Consider the following 18,858-nt stretch of genomic DNA (forward strand, 5'->3'; position numbering starts at 1 on the left):
AAAAAATCTGGGAGCTTGAAACACTATTGAAACAAAAATTTTGTCATGAATTTTAATCTATGTGAAATTAGAGTATTTCTTGAACCTGGAATTATTTTGTAACCTGGAAATATCAGGAAATTTCATTTATGTAAAGAAGTAGACAAGCATCAGATCGAAAGATAGAATCACATCGCAACGCTCTTGGATTAAGGATAATATCACACCACCATCCAAAAATGATCTAAGTGATCAGATGAGAATACTAAGCCTGATCAGAAATCATATTGGGTTACATTCACCATTGTCGTGTAATGATTTATTACACAACACAAAAAACAGTTGCAAAATGAAAAAGCGTTGCGAAATATTCACTTCGCAACTGATTTCCGTGGCATAATTACTATTGCGCAACTGTGATTCCAATTACTTTATAAATAATTAGGGGAAGGGGTGGTAAAATGAACACCTTAAGGAAATCATCTTGTTTCTGATAGAAAAACGAGGAATTTGTATAGTTCTATCCCACAACATCAAAAACAGGGATGTTATCTATAGCAGCAACACAAATTCAGACTAAAATTGCTGAATTTTCACATATTTTTGTCGCTAGCAAAAAACGATGGAAATGTTCATTTTACCTGCACTATGTTGGTAAAATGAACAGCTGTTGGTGGTAAAATGAACATCATTCGAAAAACGCGAGCAAAACAAATATTTCTGAAAATTTTTATTGCTTCACCGAAAATATATCCATTAATGATTGTAACCCTTTCAAAGAGAATTCTAAAAGTATCAGATTCGACCTCATATCATAACGATACTCACCTCACTGAACAACCTCAAGTCTTCCGAGCTAAAAGTTACGTCAGTTCTAATTTTCAAACGTGGTTTTCTTAAATCTTAGTTTTCGATGATATTTTCACTTCAATTGACCTACGTATCAACTCGAACACTCTTATTTATGCTATAAATCGCCCGTACGTGATAAAAATTTATCGAAATTTGTTTTTTCTCGATAAGAGGCAAGGTGTTCATTTTACCACCCCTGTTCATTTTACCACCACTTCCCCTATTAAGTGACACTGGTTTTAGAAGCCTGAATGTCCAGAACATTTTGTTAAAACCGTTGTGTTTTGGAGCTACATGGAGCTCTCATTTCACTGAGGAGATTTTCCATCTTCAAGGACACCTCTACTTTTCTTTTTTTTTCTTTTCCATCGAGTAAATGAAAAAAAGCTCAAATATTGCGTTGGTACAAATCTCCCAACTTAAAGAGAACATGCCTCTGGAGCCGGCCTTCTACATGGCTTCCTGAGTCTGTCCAGATCGGAATCCCAATTTGGAGCTCCTGTTGTAGCCTTGACAAGAAGCAGATAACTATCATAATTTTGATCCTTGAAGTTTTAGTGAAATCACCCAAGTAACTTGCAGTTTTGGGGCCTTCCTTAGCCGAGTGGTTAGAGTCCGCGGCTACAAAGCAAAGCCATGCTGAAGGTGTCTGGGTTCGAATCCCGGTCGGTCCAGGATCTTTTCGTAATTGAAATTTCCTGGACTTCCCTGGGCACAATATACGAATGCGAAAATGGCAACTTTGGCAAAGAAAGCTCTCAGTTAATAACTGTGGAAGTGTTCATTGAACACTAAGCTGAGAAGCTGGCCCTGTCCCAATGAGGACGTTAATGCCAAGAAGAAGAAGAAGAAGAAGAAGAAGAATAAGAAGAAGAAGAAGTAGAAGAAGAAGAAGAGAACTTACAGTTTCATTGGATGAGTATCCAGATAATTTGGTCGCAAAGAAAGCTATGGAGAGACACCGCATTTTTGGTAATTCTCCACTGTCAGATCAACAAATCCCACTTAGATAAATCAATCAATTTTGTCTGGCATCTTAGTTTTCCATTTCAGCTTCATGTTTTTACAACAAAACTATGTAACATTGAATACCTTTCTTGGTTCGTCTGTCTATCCGCAATAACAAATGACAGTCCCGACTGACTCATTGAATTCAATTTACGAATCCAGTTATCTTGGAAACTCTTTGAATTCATTCGCCAGTCGTGTTCAATTAGTTGGGAAGGTGGATAGACATTGTGATAGGGCGAGATGAAGGGAAGATAACCGCTTGTAAAAGGGCCATCGCATCGTTGGGCAACATCAACTCTGTAGACGAGTGGTCGGTATACGATAGCAAATAGTAAACATCTTAATCAGCTGTGAATTGTACTGGGCAATTGAGCTCACTGTTGCGCACTTTATATTTAATAAATCAAACATGTCGGCTAGTGTATAGGTATCAGAAAAATACAGGTGCTCAATGTAGTTTTCCTAGAGAAGGTTGACCAAAATAATTATGCGAGTATCATGAGTAGGGTGATTTGTTGTATATGAGGCAGTTCTCTTCGTCATAGTTTAAAACCTATTGAGTCAGAATTCCTCATGACAAGCAGAACAAATTACTAAAAACACGTGAGTTCCCTTCATAAAATACGATCCACCATTGTATATTCCATATCCCAAAATAGTTGCTCGAACAGTCCAATACCGTGAAAAACAATGTTTAAGGATATCAAACAACTTTCATCCTCTGCAATCCATGCCTTGCGGTCGCCATCATGAAACTTTGCCCCACTCTTCTTCGGCTCAATTCCCCAAACACAAAACCACGAGGGAAACCAGCTTTAGTTGCTTTTTTCCAACTAATTGTCAGCCTGGCAAATGTTGAACAATTCCATCCATTACGAAGCGACACCATTCTAGTTACGGTTGTTGTTGGTTTAAAAATTGTTATGCAAGCGTTAAAGCGAGACCTTGTGTCTCCATCCTGTGGGAACCACTCGAATGGCAATTGGATTAATCGATAACCGTTGGAGTGATTTTTGCTGATCGAGTTGATTGAAATCGGATGCTCCAACGACTCGTGGTCGATAAATATGTGCGTTCGCAAATTATCGTATCACGATTTTTCGAGCTTTTTTTACGACTGAATAATAGAACAAATATATCCACTTGGCGTAACCCCACCATCCAATTATCATTTCGGAAATCAACTCTGCTGGCTCTGATTCTCGCCTTCGTCGGTTGTTTTAATTCATTTCGATCATCTGTATGATGGAACGATTCCCATTTTCCTATTGCGTAACATCGTTTCCCCAGATCCGGAGCTTTGCAGTAGATTAATCACAATTGACTTAATTAGAGCTGCGGAGACTCACATACATAGCCTATGATACGCGTACGACAGTTTAGGCTGTAGACGAATTGCATGTCAACTCGGTCAGTCACTGAATTCGACTATCTTCAATTTGTATATGATTTTACATATATTTTCGTTGATAGAATAAGTGTTGTCTGTGGTTTTTTTTTTTATTTTCTTTATTAGTATCATTCCAAATATTACTTTCATTTCTTATATCTATGTGTTCTGTGTTAGACAACACTTCTTCTTCTTGGCATTTACGTCCTCACTGGGACAGAGCCTGCTTCTCAGCATAGTGTTCTTATGAGCACTTCCACAGTTATTAACTGAGAGCTTTCTTTGCCTGTGTTGCCATTTTCGCATTCGTATATCGTGTGGCAGGTACGATGATACTCTATGCCCAGGGAAGTCAAGGAAATTTCCATTACGAAAAGATCCTGGACCGACCGGGATTCGAACCCAGACACCTTCAGCATGGCTTTGCTTTGTAGCCGTGGACTCTAACCACTCGGCTAAGGAAGGCCCCAACAGACAACACTATCATCCTAATTTGGCAAAACAAATTTAAGATTTTATTAAAATTTTGTTAACAAAATATTACATTTCATTTGTCGTAGCAGTTCAATTTTTCACAGGTGAGTTGATTTCACCTGCTTATAAGAGAAAAAAGAAGATTGTAACGATTTTTGCCTGAAATTATCAATTATTTTACTTGACATTTGTTCCAATGTTTCGACATTGGATATTCTATGTAACTTATTAGTACTATAACAGGGAGAAAGCTTCACAATAATTTTCAAAATTTTAAGTATACAGCATACAACATGGCTGGCCTGAAAATTTGTTTGAATATCGAAAGGTTGTTCTTAAGACAAAGTTTTGATTTTCTATTAATAAGGGGATCGAGACATTTTACATATTTGTTAAATTTGGCTTGAATGCCCTCAATGTGATTTTTGAAAGTTGAATTCTTATCTGGCATAAGCCCTAGATCACAGCAAAAATTTGTGAATATTAAGCAGCACGCAATTTGGACATCGACGGAAAATTGTGGCAGGCATTTGAAAATTACAAGCCTTAGCCAACAGCTGAAGCAAATATGACCATCTGTCAACCAATCAGGGCCCTTCCAACTATATTTCAGTCAAATCCGCTTGAAATTTACATGAATCTGCCATAAAACAAATCCAGTCACGCTCAACAATAACGCGACCGAGAGAACGCTCCGCATTGTTGGCTGCTCTTTCAATCACTTCTCGATGAAACCGCCAACCGTCGAAGCGATTCTGTGATACACTCATTTTACGCAGAACGTGTTCTAAGACGATGAGACAGCCGAGAGTGCTCAGGCGTGTAGCTCTCACTCCAGAGGTCGTGAGGTCTAATCCCGTTTAGAACTTTTACTTTATATATATTCTTCTAGATTGGTAGCTAAATATAGCTCATTTTAAAACCAGCAGAAATGTAATATTAGGATCGCACATAAATATCTATCATATATTATGGGGTCCTTTTATTACATTCAACTTGCTATAATTTAACAGGTTTCGTTCGTACTGTGTACTCAACTTAATCTGACCAATTTATTGGACCCCTCTCATCGTGACAACATGTCTACTTGAAGGTTTCAAATAAATTGCTTTTGATTTATATGGGAATATTATTAGTTGAGTTTTTGAAGTCATTCCATGAATTGATGCTTTGCTTTGCTTATTCTTCTATTTTTTAGCATTACGTCCTCACTGGGACGAAGCCTGTTCTTATGAGCACTTCCACAGTTATTAACTGAGAGCTTTCCTTGCCAACGTTGTCATTTTCGCATTCGTATATCGTGTGGCAGGTACGATTATACTCTATGCCCAGAGAAGTCAAGGAAATTTCCATTACAAAAAAATCCTGGACCGACCGGGAATTGAACCCAGACACCTTCAGCATGGCTATGCTTTTAGCCGCGGACTCTAACCATTCTAAGGAAGGCCCCTTTGCTTTGCTCTGTCTTTTAAAAAGAATTAAATCAATAGCACGGTTAACTTAACTAGTATACGAACGTTCATACGACATTTGAAATAAAATTCAAAACGGAAACCTGTATCTGATTACTATAGGTAAGCAGCCATACGAGACTTCCATTCTGCGTTCGCACTTGAAAAAGGAAGGTGATTCACCTGCTCGGTATGACCGCTAATTATTTCACGATAACCAAATTCAATTCGCAAAGAGCGAACTCGCCGATTTCGCAGCATGAGATCCATTTTCAAATCTGAGGTAATTGTCATTCTAATATTACTAGCACCACACGTTTATGCTCGATTAAAATATCTACTCCATCAATTGTCAAACTTTTTAAAACGACGGTGTTGGCCTGTATGCCGAAAACACTGGTCACTACCATACTAAAGGAAAATGTCAATTAAGACTGCCGCACAGCTTATTTTATCAACTTCCGTCTTATTACCTGTTCCATTGTAGTACACATAAATACCGGCTTCCTAGATTCCTAGCTCCAATAACCTGACACTCATTTTTCTTCGACCTTGCCTCAATGAATTTACGATAGCTTCATTTTGCGGAGTGATTCCGGTGCGAGCCGGTACCACCCCCGACTCACATTTTCGTTTCTTCGCAGTTGAGTCGATCCACATCCACCTAGCATAAACCCATCACTGCACAATGGTCCGGTATACACATTTTGATCTAATTCGATGAAATACAAAGGAAATGTTTGTGTTTCGATCAAATTGGATTGTATTACTAACAAAATCGTGTAAATACATATGCAGTTCGAAAAGTTACTTTGTTTATAAATAGTAGAGATGGTGGGCTTACAAGAAGTCGGGTTTAAATCGGGTTTAGGTCGGGTTTGGTGAGAAATGTGAACAGAGTAACAACCTAAAAGCTTCCCTATGCATCATAAACGATGAATTTACCATCTCTTCAAACTCGGGTTTTATTCGGGTTTTTCTTACAATTTTTTTTCGGGTTTCGGGTCGGGTTCGGGTTTACACAGCTAAAATTTGTCGGGTACGGGTCGGGTCTGGGTTTGCTTTTCAATTATTGTCTCGGGTTCGAGTCGGGTCCGGGTTTGAAGAAATAAAATAAGTCGGGTACGGGTCGGGTTCGGGTTTGAAAAATGTGAAACCCGACCATCTCTAATAAATAGTTCCTTCTGAAACAGTCACATCAAGAAATTGCATATGATTAGGCATTTCCTCAATTAAGCCGATAAAGCTACTTTTGGCCAAACTTTATTAATTTCCGACCATTGTCCCCTAATGGTCGACTGTTGTTTTCCCTCAATGGTCTGTTTTCTTTCTGTGTTTATCGCGCTAAAAATATCTCGCCTATATTGTGTGAACATTGAGCGGTACAATATGAATAATTACGTGACCTGTCTCCATGCTACGTTTTGCCGGCGAAACTGACAGTCAATTAAACGGTATTGGTGGTGATTGCACCATCCAGGCAGATTCCTGTTGACAACCATGACATCCCGATAGCGCCACAAATCTGGTTCAGGTCCGTCTCACTTCGATGGCAATCGGATAGATGGAGCTGAGGAGCGAATTATTCGTGGAATTTGACAGTTTTTTGTTGAACGATAGTATCGATTAATGGTTCTCTTGGATGATTAGAAACGAAACTATTCTAAATAGTTTTGATTAACAAATGTAGAAAACACTACTTTGTAAACAATATAGGAGAAGTAACTCGAATGACGAAGTTGTGTGTTGGACTTGATTAAGATAACGTATAAATAACAAAAATGTTGAATTGACGCATCCGCCAGATAAAGCATCTCCTCACACTTTTTTTATATATATTTTAGGAAAATTGTAACTCTTATTAAGTATTATGTATACTGGGTTGGTAGCAGGTATCTTTTTAGACACTTGGTCTCTATTTAAATGCAAGTCTCAAAAAAGTCTTTATATTTATTACGCGACTATTCAACAGATTCTTCTCCAAAGGTTCAATTAGGTATACTACAGTGATCTCTCCAGAAATTCTTCTAAAGATTCCTCTACCAATTGTCCATGAAATGTTGCAAGCAGGATGTTATCCACTTATTAATTTTTTTTTTCAATTGGGTCCTAAAATTTTTAATGAAATCTTATTTTTATTTAATAACACGAAAGAGCATGTTACAGTAACTACTTTAGCAAATTTTCCCGATAAAATAACGGCTATATCATGTTTGACGTTCGCTTAGTCGACAAAAACACCACAGGGGTTTTAGTATAAACGTAGGGGTTGTTCCTATCTGACATTTCGGAAGGGACACGAAAAACAAAATACACCCAAAGTTTGAATTTAAGTCAAAGGGTGTGACAGAATCTAAAAACAAGATTTTCGGACAACAACCAACGGAAAACATTATAAAATTGAGTAAACATGTGTTTTTGGCATGAACTTAAGCGTTTGGCACTAAAATTGGGACAGGGCTTTAGGACCCGATTTTCTTATAAGCGGTTTCTTCACCACCGCTTAAGCCTTAAACCTAGTTTAACTATATGGGTAAACGTGGTTTACGGCTTAAGCGAAGGTGAAGAAATCGGCCTTTAGTAAATTATCTAGATACTAAATCTTCAAGTAATTTTTGAAATGAATTAAAACCGAAAGTTATCTAGGATTTTTTTTAAATTCGTTAAAGAGTCCATGAGTTTTTTTCATAAATTCTTATTCATCAAGAGTGAATTAAACAAGTTCAACTCTATTTTTTTAATTCCTCCTCATTCCTCATCCAAAATTTCTCAAATAATTTCTGATAAATTACAATGACGTTTCTCATTTTATTTTTATTCTTGATCTAAATATAATTGTTCGGTATCTTAAATTGATCTGAACGCGTTTTAAAGTGAAGATGAATCGAAGCCAAACCTCGAATTTTCAAAAGTACAAATCTGGAGAACCGAACATTCGTTTGAGCTGAAAACTTAATCGATTGGTCATCAACAATCGATTAAGTTTTCAGTTTTAACTGATGTTTGGTTCTCCAGATTTGTGCTCTTGAAAATTTGAGGTTTGGCTTCGATTTATTTTCACCTTAAACAATGATTTATTTTTATTCATAATTTTGTAAATTATGGTTTTTGAACATTCCAAGTACTGGTTTTGCACATCCCAACTATTTTTTATTTTTTCTTAAAACCTCTTGTTGACAATAATTTATATTTTAAGTTTTACAGCACTTTCAAAAATACGTTTTTTTTAATTATTTTTCTGAAACATATTTTGTTTTCCGAGTAACCAACGGAAACACAGTTTTAGAGCAAAATTAATACCACTAGGCTCTATTTGTGTGATAGTTTGATAGTGGAAAAATAGAAAATGTACGTATTTCCAGAATACACATCAAACGAGAATCACGCAAATTTGTAGGTAAAAAAAAATTCACAAACTCAAAAACGTTTCAAAAGTTACTTTGGCACGAAAATTCCAACCCGATGACTAGTTTACTAAGTTTCATGAGGAGTCTTTATGTTTGAGTTTAAACTATTTTGGTCGACTTTCGAGAGAGAATTCAGATGCTAAAATACGTAACGGGCCGATTTTTCGATTAATTAGTGGACGAATATCTTGCAACACTACAAAAGAAATATTTGTAGGAATGTCTGATCGAATTTTCAAAAACATTTCAAATTTATTTGTTAGAACTCCTTTTGGAATTGTAAATTTTTGGCAGTACTACTGGAATTTCTCCAAAAAGCCTCCTTTAATTTGTATGGAAATTTCTTCAAGCCTTCCACCTAGTATGCTTGAACTGATTATGCAAGAAATTTCATTTTTGTTTTTCTATGATTTTCTTGAAAAATTTCTCAAAAAAAGAAATTCTGCTGTACATTTTTTGCGAACCATGCTGCTTCGAAAGCCGAACAGTGGTCTTTTTCATGGTGTTTTTGGACTAAATTCCGTTTTTTTTTTGTCTAGAATCCACAATTGGGTCCTAAAATGTTTAATGAATTCTTGTTTTCATTTAATTATACGAAAGAGCATGTTCTTGCAACTATTTTAGCAATTTTTCCAGCTCAAATAACGACTAGAACATATTTAAACTTTAATTATAAAAATAATTGTAGATATGAACCTTGACACTTTTGATAATGTTTGACGTTCACTTTGTCGACAAAATTGCCATAGGGCTTCTAGTTTTAACACGGGGATAGTTCCTATCTGATATTTCGGAAGGGACACGGAACACAAAATATACTCATTATTTGAGTTTAAACCAAGGGGTGTGGCAAAATCTGAAAAAATCGTAAAAAAATGTTTTGTGGACTTAAACCAACGAAAACCATTTGAAAATTGAGTAAACATGTGTTTCTGGCCTAAACATAAGCGTTTGGTACTAAATTTTGAACTGGGCTTTAGGACCCTATTGCGACGTAATTTACATTTTCTTCTCCTCTCAACATGCATAAAAGTTGTCGAAATATTTTTTTTATGAACGTCGAAAGGAGAAAACGTCGATTTTTTTTATACTTTCGGAAGAGAATCATTCTTTCATGAAATTGTCATTCCTGTCCTTCCTTCCTCCATAAATTTGAACAAATTTTTCTAAATAAATTTTTTTAAATAATGTTTTTTAAATTCTACCAAAAACTTTTCGTAGGGGAAGGGGTGGTAAAATGAATCTTGTATCTTATAGAAAAACGAAGAATTTGTATAGTTCTATCCCACAACATCAAAAACAGGGATGTTATCTATAGCAGCAACATGAATTCAGACTAAAATAGCTGAATTTTCACATATTTTTATCGCTTGCAAAAAACGATGTAAATGTTCATTTCACCTGCACTATGTTGGTAAAATGAACAGCTGTTGGTGGTAAAATGAACATCATTCAAAAAACGTGAGCAAAACAAATATTTCTGAAAATTGTTATTGCCTTACCGAAAATATATCCATTAATGATTGTAACCCATTCAAAGAGAATTCCAAAGGTATCAGATTTGACCTCAAATTATAACGAAATTCACCTAATTGAGAAACCTAAAGTCTTCCGAGTTAAAAGTTACGTCAGTTCTAATTTTCAAACGTGGTTTTCTTAAATCTTAGTTTTCGTTGATATTTTCACTTCAATTGACCTACGTATCAACTCGAACACTCTGATTTATGGTATACATCGTCCGTGCGTGATAAAAATTTATCGAAATTTGTTTTTTCTCGATAAAAGACTAGGTTTTCATTTTTCCCCTACTGCTAGGTTTAAGGAGTCCCACCTTCATATGAATAACTCAGGCTGGAGAAATCCTAAATTCCACTAGATACAAACTTCAAGCGCGTATAGTATCCCCTTGGAGTTGAATGGTTCCAAACACTTTCACAGTAACTTATGGAGGTCGGAATAAAAAAAGGGGGGGGGGGGTCTAACTCAAGTAAAAGTTCCATATTTATTTTTCATATAAAAACAGGCCACATTCCATGACTGATTGCCTTCTTTATATAATTCTCGAAATCCTTTCTTCGGGTATTTGCAATAACTGACCAGCCCACAGAGGCCTGCCGCATTTGTTTACGTTTATGTAACCTCTAGTATCTTACCCTGCCTTAGGGGTTTTTTTTTACTGAAGACACATTTGGCCTTTAGGAGACGTGAAACGATTATTTTTGTTCCGCTCTGTTCCGAATTTGACCAGTCCTCAACCTGTTCGCTCTCATCAACCTATTTCGTCAGCAGCAAGGATCACTTCTAAGCATTTCTTCCATTTCTCCTACAACTAATGAACTCGATAAATATTCCACGTGTAGGTTGTGAATGATTGTGCACAACTGCGCCGAAAAAATGATACCTGAAACCGTGTTTGCATTACAGCAATATTTGCGCCCAAGATGAATCAATTAGTGTGTTGAAGTGATAGAAAAACCGAAAGGTAATGAGTGAAATCGGCGTTAACCCATAAAGGAAAACGCGTCGAATGTGAAAAATGCCCCAGGGCACCAGAAGCAATCGTGAACATCGTTGAGTGATATCCGAATCCGGATCTAGAACAAAACAGTGCAGAAAGTGCAGAAAATTTTAAGTCATGCATGGAATCCAGCATTTATTCCGGCAACATGCATTGGAAAAGCAAACGAGCACCGAGAGTTGGCACTCTGCCTTTGGTGGCGGGAGTACACAGAGCAGTATATCATCCCAGGGAAATTTCCCTTTCAGCCGACCGCCGAACGAGCGGTCACATAGCGTGGACGACGCCGGGTCAACCTACGAGAGTGGAGGTGAGTTAAACGTGATGGAAATTCTGCATCATTCATGTGGAATCAGAATTTTGGCATCTTCGTATCCTCGGGGGTCGGACGTCGTTTGCTAGACACTTGACGAGCATACTGCTCCTAATCGATATCAATTAAACTAATTCCATTTTGATCCCATAAATTTCGCAATCGATAGACGTAGAAGTTTGCGTCTGTATTCGGAGCGTGTTCAAGAAGGTTGCCAATTTTCATCAATGATTCACGTGCCTGATATTTTATTAACCATATTCTCACGGAATGACTCCAGATTCGAGAAACGGAACGATTCCACATCTTGACTTCGGATCAATGCGTTCACCCGCATCTCAGGAATACCATAACCTAGAAATATCTACACCACGTAGTAAAAAGTCTCCCGATGGACGGGCGAGTCTGGATTTCGGAAGATCCGGCATTAAAATGATGTCCAAGAGGAACATCACGGTGAGCAGTGGATGTCGAAGTAAAGTGAAGTTTTCATTCTAAGCTTCTCCAATCTTTGTAGGGTCGACGAAGTTCTTTGGACAGCGCCGGCTCGCCTCCCATGCATAACAATGCTGGGTTTTTCCCCCACGATCTAGATGATATCTACGAGTACAAAACGGACCACCAGTATTTTACCCACACCGGCGGGTATGATGAACCGGACCGTTCAGCAATATCCTCTGATTACCACCGAAATATGCTCTTCCAGCGGAACCATGCCTTCCACTCGCTGGATGAATATGCCAATGCTGCCAATCAGACGCTCGGTTTCAATCGATATCAGTGTGATCGCTACCTCGGACATCGTAACCGTTTTGACAATAGCAGTTTTGCCCGGAAGCTTACCTCGAGCATCTCCCAGAGTAGCATCGACAGCAGTAGTGACCTATCGCTGTCGTCGAGCTCCAAGGAGAAGCACCATCATCATCGGAACCACCACAAAAGTCACCATCATCATTCGATCACGGAAATGTTGAAGCATTTGGGCAAGAAGGCCCACATTTGGCCCGGGCGGACGCGCCATCAGTCAATTAACGAATCTCACGAGATCGACCTGTCCAAGTTGAATCAGAACGAGCAGCATGAATTCCGAGGGCGGTCCCGTTCGTTGGGAACGGAGCGTACGAGGCGGATCTTGGACGACTGTGAATCGACGTACAACATTTACAACAAGATCTTGAAAGAAGGTAATTGGGTTGTCAGGTGTGGGATAAATGGTAAAGCTCTGTTTCCTTAGCTATTAGAAGAAATATTTGTTGCAAAAAAAATGTTCAAATACCAATCTCTAGTGGCTGAGATATTGAGAGTTGATTTCATTCGAGTGTACAAAACATTTGTTTTTAGTTTCTTTATTAGTATCATTCCAAACATTACATTCATTTCTTATATCCAGGTGTTCTGTGTTAGACAACACTATCATTCTAATTTGGTAATACAAATTTAAGATTTTATTAATATTTTGTTAACAACATATTATATTTAATTTGCCATAGAGTTTAATTTTTTACAGGTCAGCTGAATTCACCTGCTTATAAGAGGGAAAAAACGCTTGCAATTAACTCAAAATTATTAATATATTTTTCGTCATTTGTTCCAATGTTTCAACATTGGATATTCTGTGTAAAACATTAGTACTATACCAGAGAGGGTGGATCAGAATCATTTTCAAAATTTTATTTTGAATCCACTACAGAGCTTTCTTTCTGGTATTACAACATGGCTGGCCTGACAATTTGTTTGAAGATCAAAAGCTTATTCCTAAGATAAAGTTTCGATTTTCTGTTAATAAGTGGATACAGAAATTTTATATATTTATTACGTTTGGCTTGAATGCCCTCAATGTGATTTTTGCAAGTTAAATTTGTATTAAGCATGAGCCCTAGGTACTTCATTTCATCTGACCTATTTATTGGAACCTCTCTCAGATGAGAGAGGTTCCAATAAATTGGTCAGATGAAATGAAGTACCTAGGGCTCATACGTTACGATTAACAACATGTCTTCTTGAAGGATTCAAATAAAGAGCTTTTGGTTTATGTGGGAATATTATTACACCCGATTCTGTTTTTGCACGGATTTTTTTTTACACGGCCGTGCAAAAAAAGTTTCCATACATTTTTGTCCGCCAAAACCTTATTTTTGCATGAAACGTCGAGAAATGGTGTTACTTTTTTTGCACGGTTTTTGAAACTTTGAACTGAAAACTTTTTTTACATGGTACACATCCCCCGTGCAAAAACAGAATCGGGTGTAGTTGAGTTTTGAAAGCATTAGAAGAAATCTTCCATATTTGCAAGTATAAAGAAAAAATATACAAACTTTTTTGCAATTGACTACATATGACACGCAAACTTCGTTCTTTGGCGGAGAGGCCTGTGTCATCCGCAAACAAGGTTTTTTGACATCCCTGAGGTAACTCAGGTAAGTCAGATGTAAAAATATAATATTGGTCCCAAAATGCTGCTTACATGAACACCAGCTCTTACAGAAAGTCTTTCAGATTTGGAGTTCCAATAATTAACCTGAAATGTACGATTTGACAAATAACTTTGAATTATAACAATATATGTTGGAAAATTAAAGTTTTTTTTATTTTATAATCAAGCCTTCATGCCAAACACTTTCGAATGCTTTTTCTATGTCTAGAAGAGTAAGACCAGTAGAATAGCCTTTAGATTTGTTGGAACGGATGAAATTTGTTACACGTAAAAGTTGATGAGTGGTCGAATGTCCATGGCGGAATCCGAACTGTTCATTGGCAAAAATTGAATTTTCGTTGATGTGGGCCATCATTCTGTTCAAAATAACCTATTCAAAAAGTTTACTGATGGAGGAAAGCAAACTGATTGAACGATAACTAGAAGCTTCTGCAGGATTTTTGTCTGGTTTTAAAATTGAAACAACCTTAGCTTTTTTCCATTTGTCAGGAAAATATGCTAATTGAAAACATTTGTTTAATATATCAAATAAGAATGATAAGCTACTTTCTGGAAGTTTCTTGGTGAGGATGTAAAAAATTCCATCATCGTCAAGAGCTTTCATATTTTTAAATTGTTTAATATTAGTTCTCACTTCTTCCAAATCAGTCTCCCAGGAATTTTCGAAAACGTTCTCTTGATTGAGAATATTTTCGAAGTCCTGAGTAACTTGATTTTAAATTGGACTAATAAGTCCTGAAAGCGCACACACGTTTTCAAACTGCATAGCAAGTCTTTGAGCTTTCTCGCAATTAGTTAGTAATAATTTGTTTTCTTCTTTCAATGCCGGTATTGGCTTCTGAGGTTTTTTTTTTAAAATTATAGATAATTTCTAAAAGGGCTTAGAGCTAGTGTCCAATCGTGATTTTTTATTTTCAAAATGTTTGTTTCCTAATTGTGAAAATCGTTTTTAATTTCTTTCTGCAGATCCTGCCATATAATTTTCATAGCAGGATCGCGAGTGCATTGAAATTGCCTTATCCTAACTTTTTATGACGGATCAAGAGGTTAAGATCATCGTCTATAATCACGGATTCGAATTTTACTTCACATTTTGGTATTGCACTGCCTCTTACTTCAACAATGGAATGTTTTAAAGTTTCGAGAGCATTGTCAATATCAAGTTTTGTTTGCAAAGAAATTTTAATATCAAGATTACTATCAATGTATGTTTCGTATGTATTCAAATCGGCTCGAAAATAATTGAATTTGAAGCTTATAAAAATGAGATTCGCTTCAAGGGATATTTGGAATGTATTAGGGACATGATCAGAATCAAAATCAACATGAGTAATAGGGTGCGGCTTATTTTTCAAAAGTTCTCAAAACCAAAAATTCGAGTGCTCTACTGAATTTAAATCACATTAAAAGAGAAACCTCAAAATTTGAGCCAAAAATATTAACATTTAAAGGTGGCGCAAGCGTCTTGAAGGTGAATTTTCAGGTTATAAAAAAAGTTTTGGCATCAATACCTTCAAAATTAAATTTATGAAAGCTTTGTAGAACATCAAATTTGTCTTGAATCAAAACAAGTTTTAGTTAAAAGTAATTTATTCCATTTTTTTCTTATTTTACTAAAAAAATTCAACTATGTTTGCCCATAACTTAATGATTATTCAACCGATTCCAAATCTTTTTACATGCTTTTTGAGCATTTTTAATTTTTTTTCTAACCTTTCATACATCACATTTCACAAAAAATGTCTTGACCAAGTTATTCAGCAAAAACTGCACAAAAACATGATTTTTTAACGAAAAATGCCAGTTTTTTCAAATTTTTGTCAGTTAAATATTATCTCTAAAGCTGAAACGGGTTTTTCTCATTTGTTAAATCTTTGAGATAATTTTGAAACAAAAATATGTTTGCATATGTTAAAAATTATATGAACTATTCAACTCGTAGTTAAGGCAAGATGCTATATGAGTTTAAGTTTAATTGGAAAAATGCAATTTCCGGTAAAACAACTTAAATAATAAAAAAATGATTTTTTCATTAAAAAGTCATGTTTTTGGGTAGTTTTTGTTGAATAACTAAGTCAAAACCATTTTTTTTAAATGTGTTGTATGAACAGTTTGAAAACAAATAAATTTGCTTCGAAAACATGTAAAAAAGATTCGGAATCTATTGAGTATTAAGGAAGCTTTGGTCAAACAAAGTTGAAATTTTTAGTAAAATGTAGAAAAATTTGAATAAAAGTATTTTTAACTAAGACTAGTTTTAATTTTAGACAAATTGGATGTTCTAAAAAGTTTTCATGAATTTAATTTTGAAGATAACGGTACTAATAGCTTCGAAATTGGTTGAAAAATAACAAAGTTATGTTTACTTCACTGACGATAATTTTTTATAATTTGAAAATTCGCCTTCAAGACGCTTGCGCCACCTCTAAATGTTGATATTTTTGGTTTTGAGGTTTTTTATTCTTTTAATATGATTTGAATTCAGTAGAGCACAGGAATTTTTGGTTTTGAGAACTTTTGAAAAATAAGCCGCACCCTAATGATTAACCAATTGGCTACACAGGTGACTAGAGTCGGTTAAAACCAAGAAGAAGGGAAGGGTTTCTAGAAGAGGAAAACAAGTAAGGCTATCAGGGTATTGAATTTAGAAATATCCTGAAGAGCAGTTTTCAAATAAAATTCTTCCGCAAATTGGTCCAGATTTTCAAATAGCTGGCAAAAACCTCATTTCCAAACTTAGTTTTTAGTTGAAAAACAAAGTCAAACATTCATCTACTATATCAGTTGAAAATACGTACGAGAAGTTAAAATTAAACATGTTTTTCGACATGTTCAGACGTTAAATAGCTGCACATGATCAAAAACCTGAATTTTTGCTTTAGAACTCAACTAATCAATTTTCACCAAAAACCGTGAAAAATTTGGGTTTCAGAATATTTTTTTCTGGTAAATAACTCATTCTCGTATAGATTCAACATCTTTGGATGCAAATTTGTTTTCAAGTGTCGTTAACCATATTAAATTAATACTTATTGTTGTAGGTACTTCAAATATTTAAAGAAGAGCTTCTACAAATCACTTGAAAATTCACCTTCAATTCACTTGCGCTAAATATTGATATTTTTGTCTCTGAGGTTTTTCCACGCGTTTTAAAATAAAAAAAAAACGGCGACACAAATTTGGTTTGAGAATTTTTGAACAATAAACCGCACCGTAATGTACACTGTTTGTACAAACGACTCTCGCATGCCAAGTGTTTCCTCCAGGGCCTAGTGTATCCATATTCCCCTATCCGTTACTTTTCGTCTAAAATTCTTCTATTTCGTGCTTCTGCTACCCATACGAAGAAAGAGCTCATAGATTCAGATTCAATATAAATTTAAACACACAAACGAACATATCGAGTTTGTCTGCTTTGCCAAGCCTTCTTTTCGATATTGTTGCACCGTCAAAGAACACGATGTGTTATCAGTACTAGTCGGAGATTATCAGGCATACGTTCTGTGGAATACCTAATTACTTTCATTGTGGTAATGGATCAAGATTTTGAACAACTTATCGTTATTGACACACGTACGTACGGAATACTTTGGTTATAAATGTATGATAGAAAGAAAAGTAACGTTAGATATCGGATACAAGTGTGTGCAACTTTCCAAAAAAAAAACAAAACAATTTGATTGATATCAGTTTTTCAACAATATCTTCAGCTGTTCACGATGAAGAGTTTTCGATCATTTACATGTGCAGGAGAACAAATATTCATATGTTGTGTGGCATTCTAATACGTGTGCTACGTGTTTCCAACAATAAGAAACTAATAAGTGAGAAATTATTGCCATCACAGCTCAATCAATGCACTAATTACTACCACATTAAACACGTCGAACAAATGGAAAACAAAGTCCCAAGAAACTTCTTCCATACTAAACTGGTTCCCGGTGTTAACGCCACCCGCATGACGATTGCAGGTTCGTTCATAATTCCAGAACTTGAAAAAAGGTGTGTCTCACCGAGCCAGTTTCTTCATTGGCCAGAACCGGTAAGCGCACTGTGGTGAATGAGGCTGTACTAGTTTGTGTGTTGTGTTTATGGTTCTGAACCCGCTGTACGCCAACAAGCAAACGAACTTGCCTCTCCCCTAGCATTATAGATTGGAAACCATCAAGTTGTAAACAATTGCCGGTGTTTTAAAAATAACTGCAGAAATATTGGCGTTGGTGCCAAAGACTCAAAGAGGCATAGTGCTGCTATGCAAACTATCTTCAGTAGCATTAGGGGCTGGAAAAAGGGTTAGATCTTTGCACGAATGGTTTCAAGGTTAAAAATCGTTTTATTTCGGTAGAATTATGATATTTGATCGAACTCTCAGAAATGTGATATAAATACCAACAAAACTTCACACCTGATAATCGATTGTCCAATCCATTCCAATAAAAATCAATAAATATTCAAAAAAGTTTGATTATCCTTTTAATGCACATTGTTTGAAGTTGTCGATAGTATTCTTGCTTAACAAAAAGTCTAGATCAAAATTAAATTTCATGAAGAAATTTATTCTACATAATCTAGATACGACAAACTAGTGGAATACTGCCGTGAATCGCAAGTCAAACCCATTTTCATTGTCGTGAAAAAATAAGTAAACATCAACTTTCAGCATATCTATGCTGGGAAGATCCTGTTATGATTATAATAGAGTATAGGGGCGCAAAAACTTCAAAACTTAGATATATAGAATCAGAATAAACTTATCAAATAGGGAGAAATGCGATGACTTTACCCTAAATAATCTTCCATCTTAAATAACGCTCTAATCACGATCTCTTGTTATTCCCATCTCAGCGGCTCATATGCGACGAGCCTCGGCGGAGCTAGCGGAAAGACGACGAGCATCACTGGGTGCCAGCCGAGCATTGCGACCAGACGGTACCCTAGATCCGTACCACGCGGCCATCCTGTTCCGAGATTCGCGAGGGGTAAGTACCTGATGCACCATTTGTTATCGATTCCTTCGACAGGTTCCCTC

General features: G+C 36.1%; 1 protein-coding gene across 13 annotated transcripts in view; it reads left to right on the forward strand.

The window, feature by feature from the left end:
• LOC5570887 overlaps positions 1–18,858 on the forward strand; it is a 299,528-nt gene that overhangs the window by 203,657 nt on the left and 77,013 nt on the right. For 9 of the 13 annotated variants that reach the window (XM_021852635.1, XM_021852637.1, XM_021852638.1 and 6 more), the window contains one exon: positions 18,675–18,808. In XM_021852635.1, coding sequence (XP_021708327.1) covers positions 18,675–18,808 — 134 coding nt within the window. Of the gene's footprint in view, positions 1–10,924; positions 11,393–11,675; positions 11,852–11,912; positions 12,580–18,674; positions 18,809–18,858 lie in introns of all 13 variants that reach the window. The other 4 variants (XM_021852644.1, XM_021852643.1, XM_021852646.1 and 1 more) reach the window with 2 other exon arrangements.

The sequence above is a fragment of the Aedes aegypti genome, chromosome 3 (genome assembly GCF_002204515.2).
Source record: "Aedes aegypti strain LVP_AGWG chromosome 3, AaegL5.0 Primary Assembly, whole genome shotgun sequence".
NCBI lineage: Eukaryota > Metazoa > Arthropoda > Insecta > Diptera > Culicidae > Aedes > Aedes aegypti.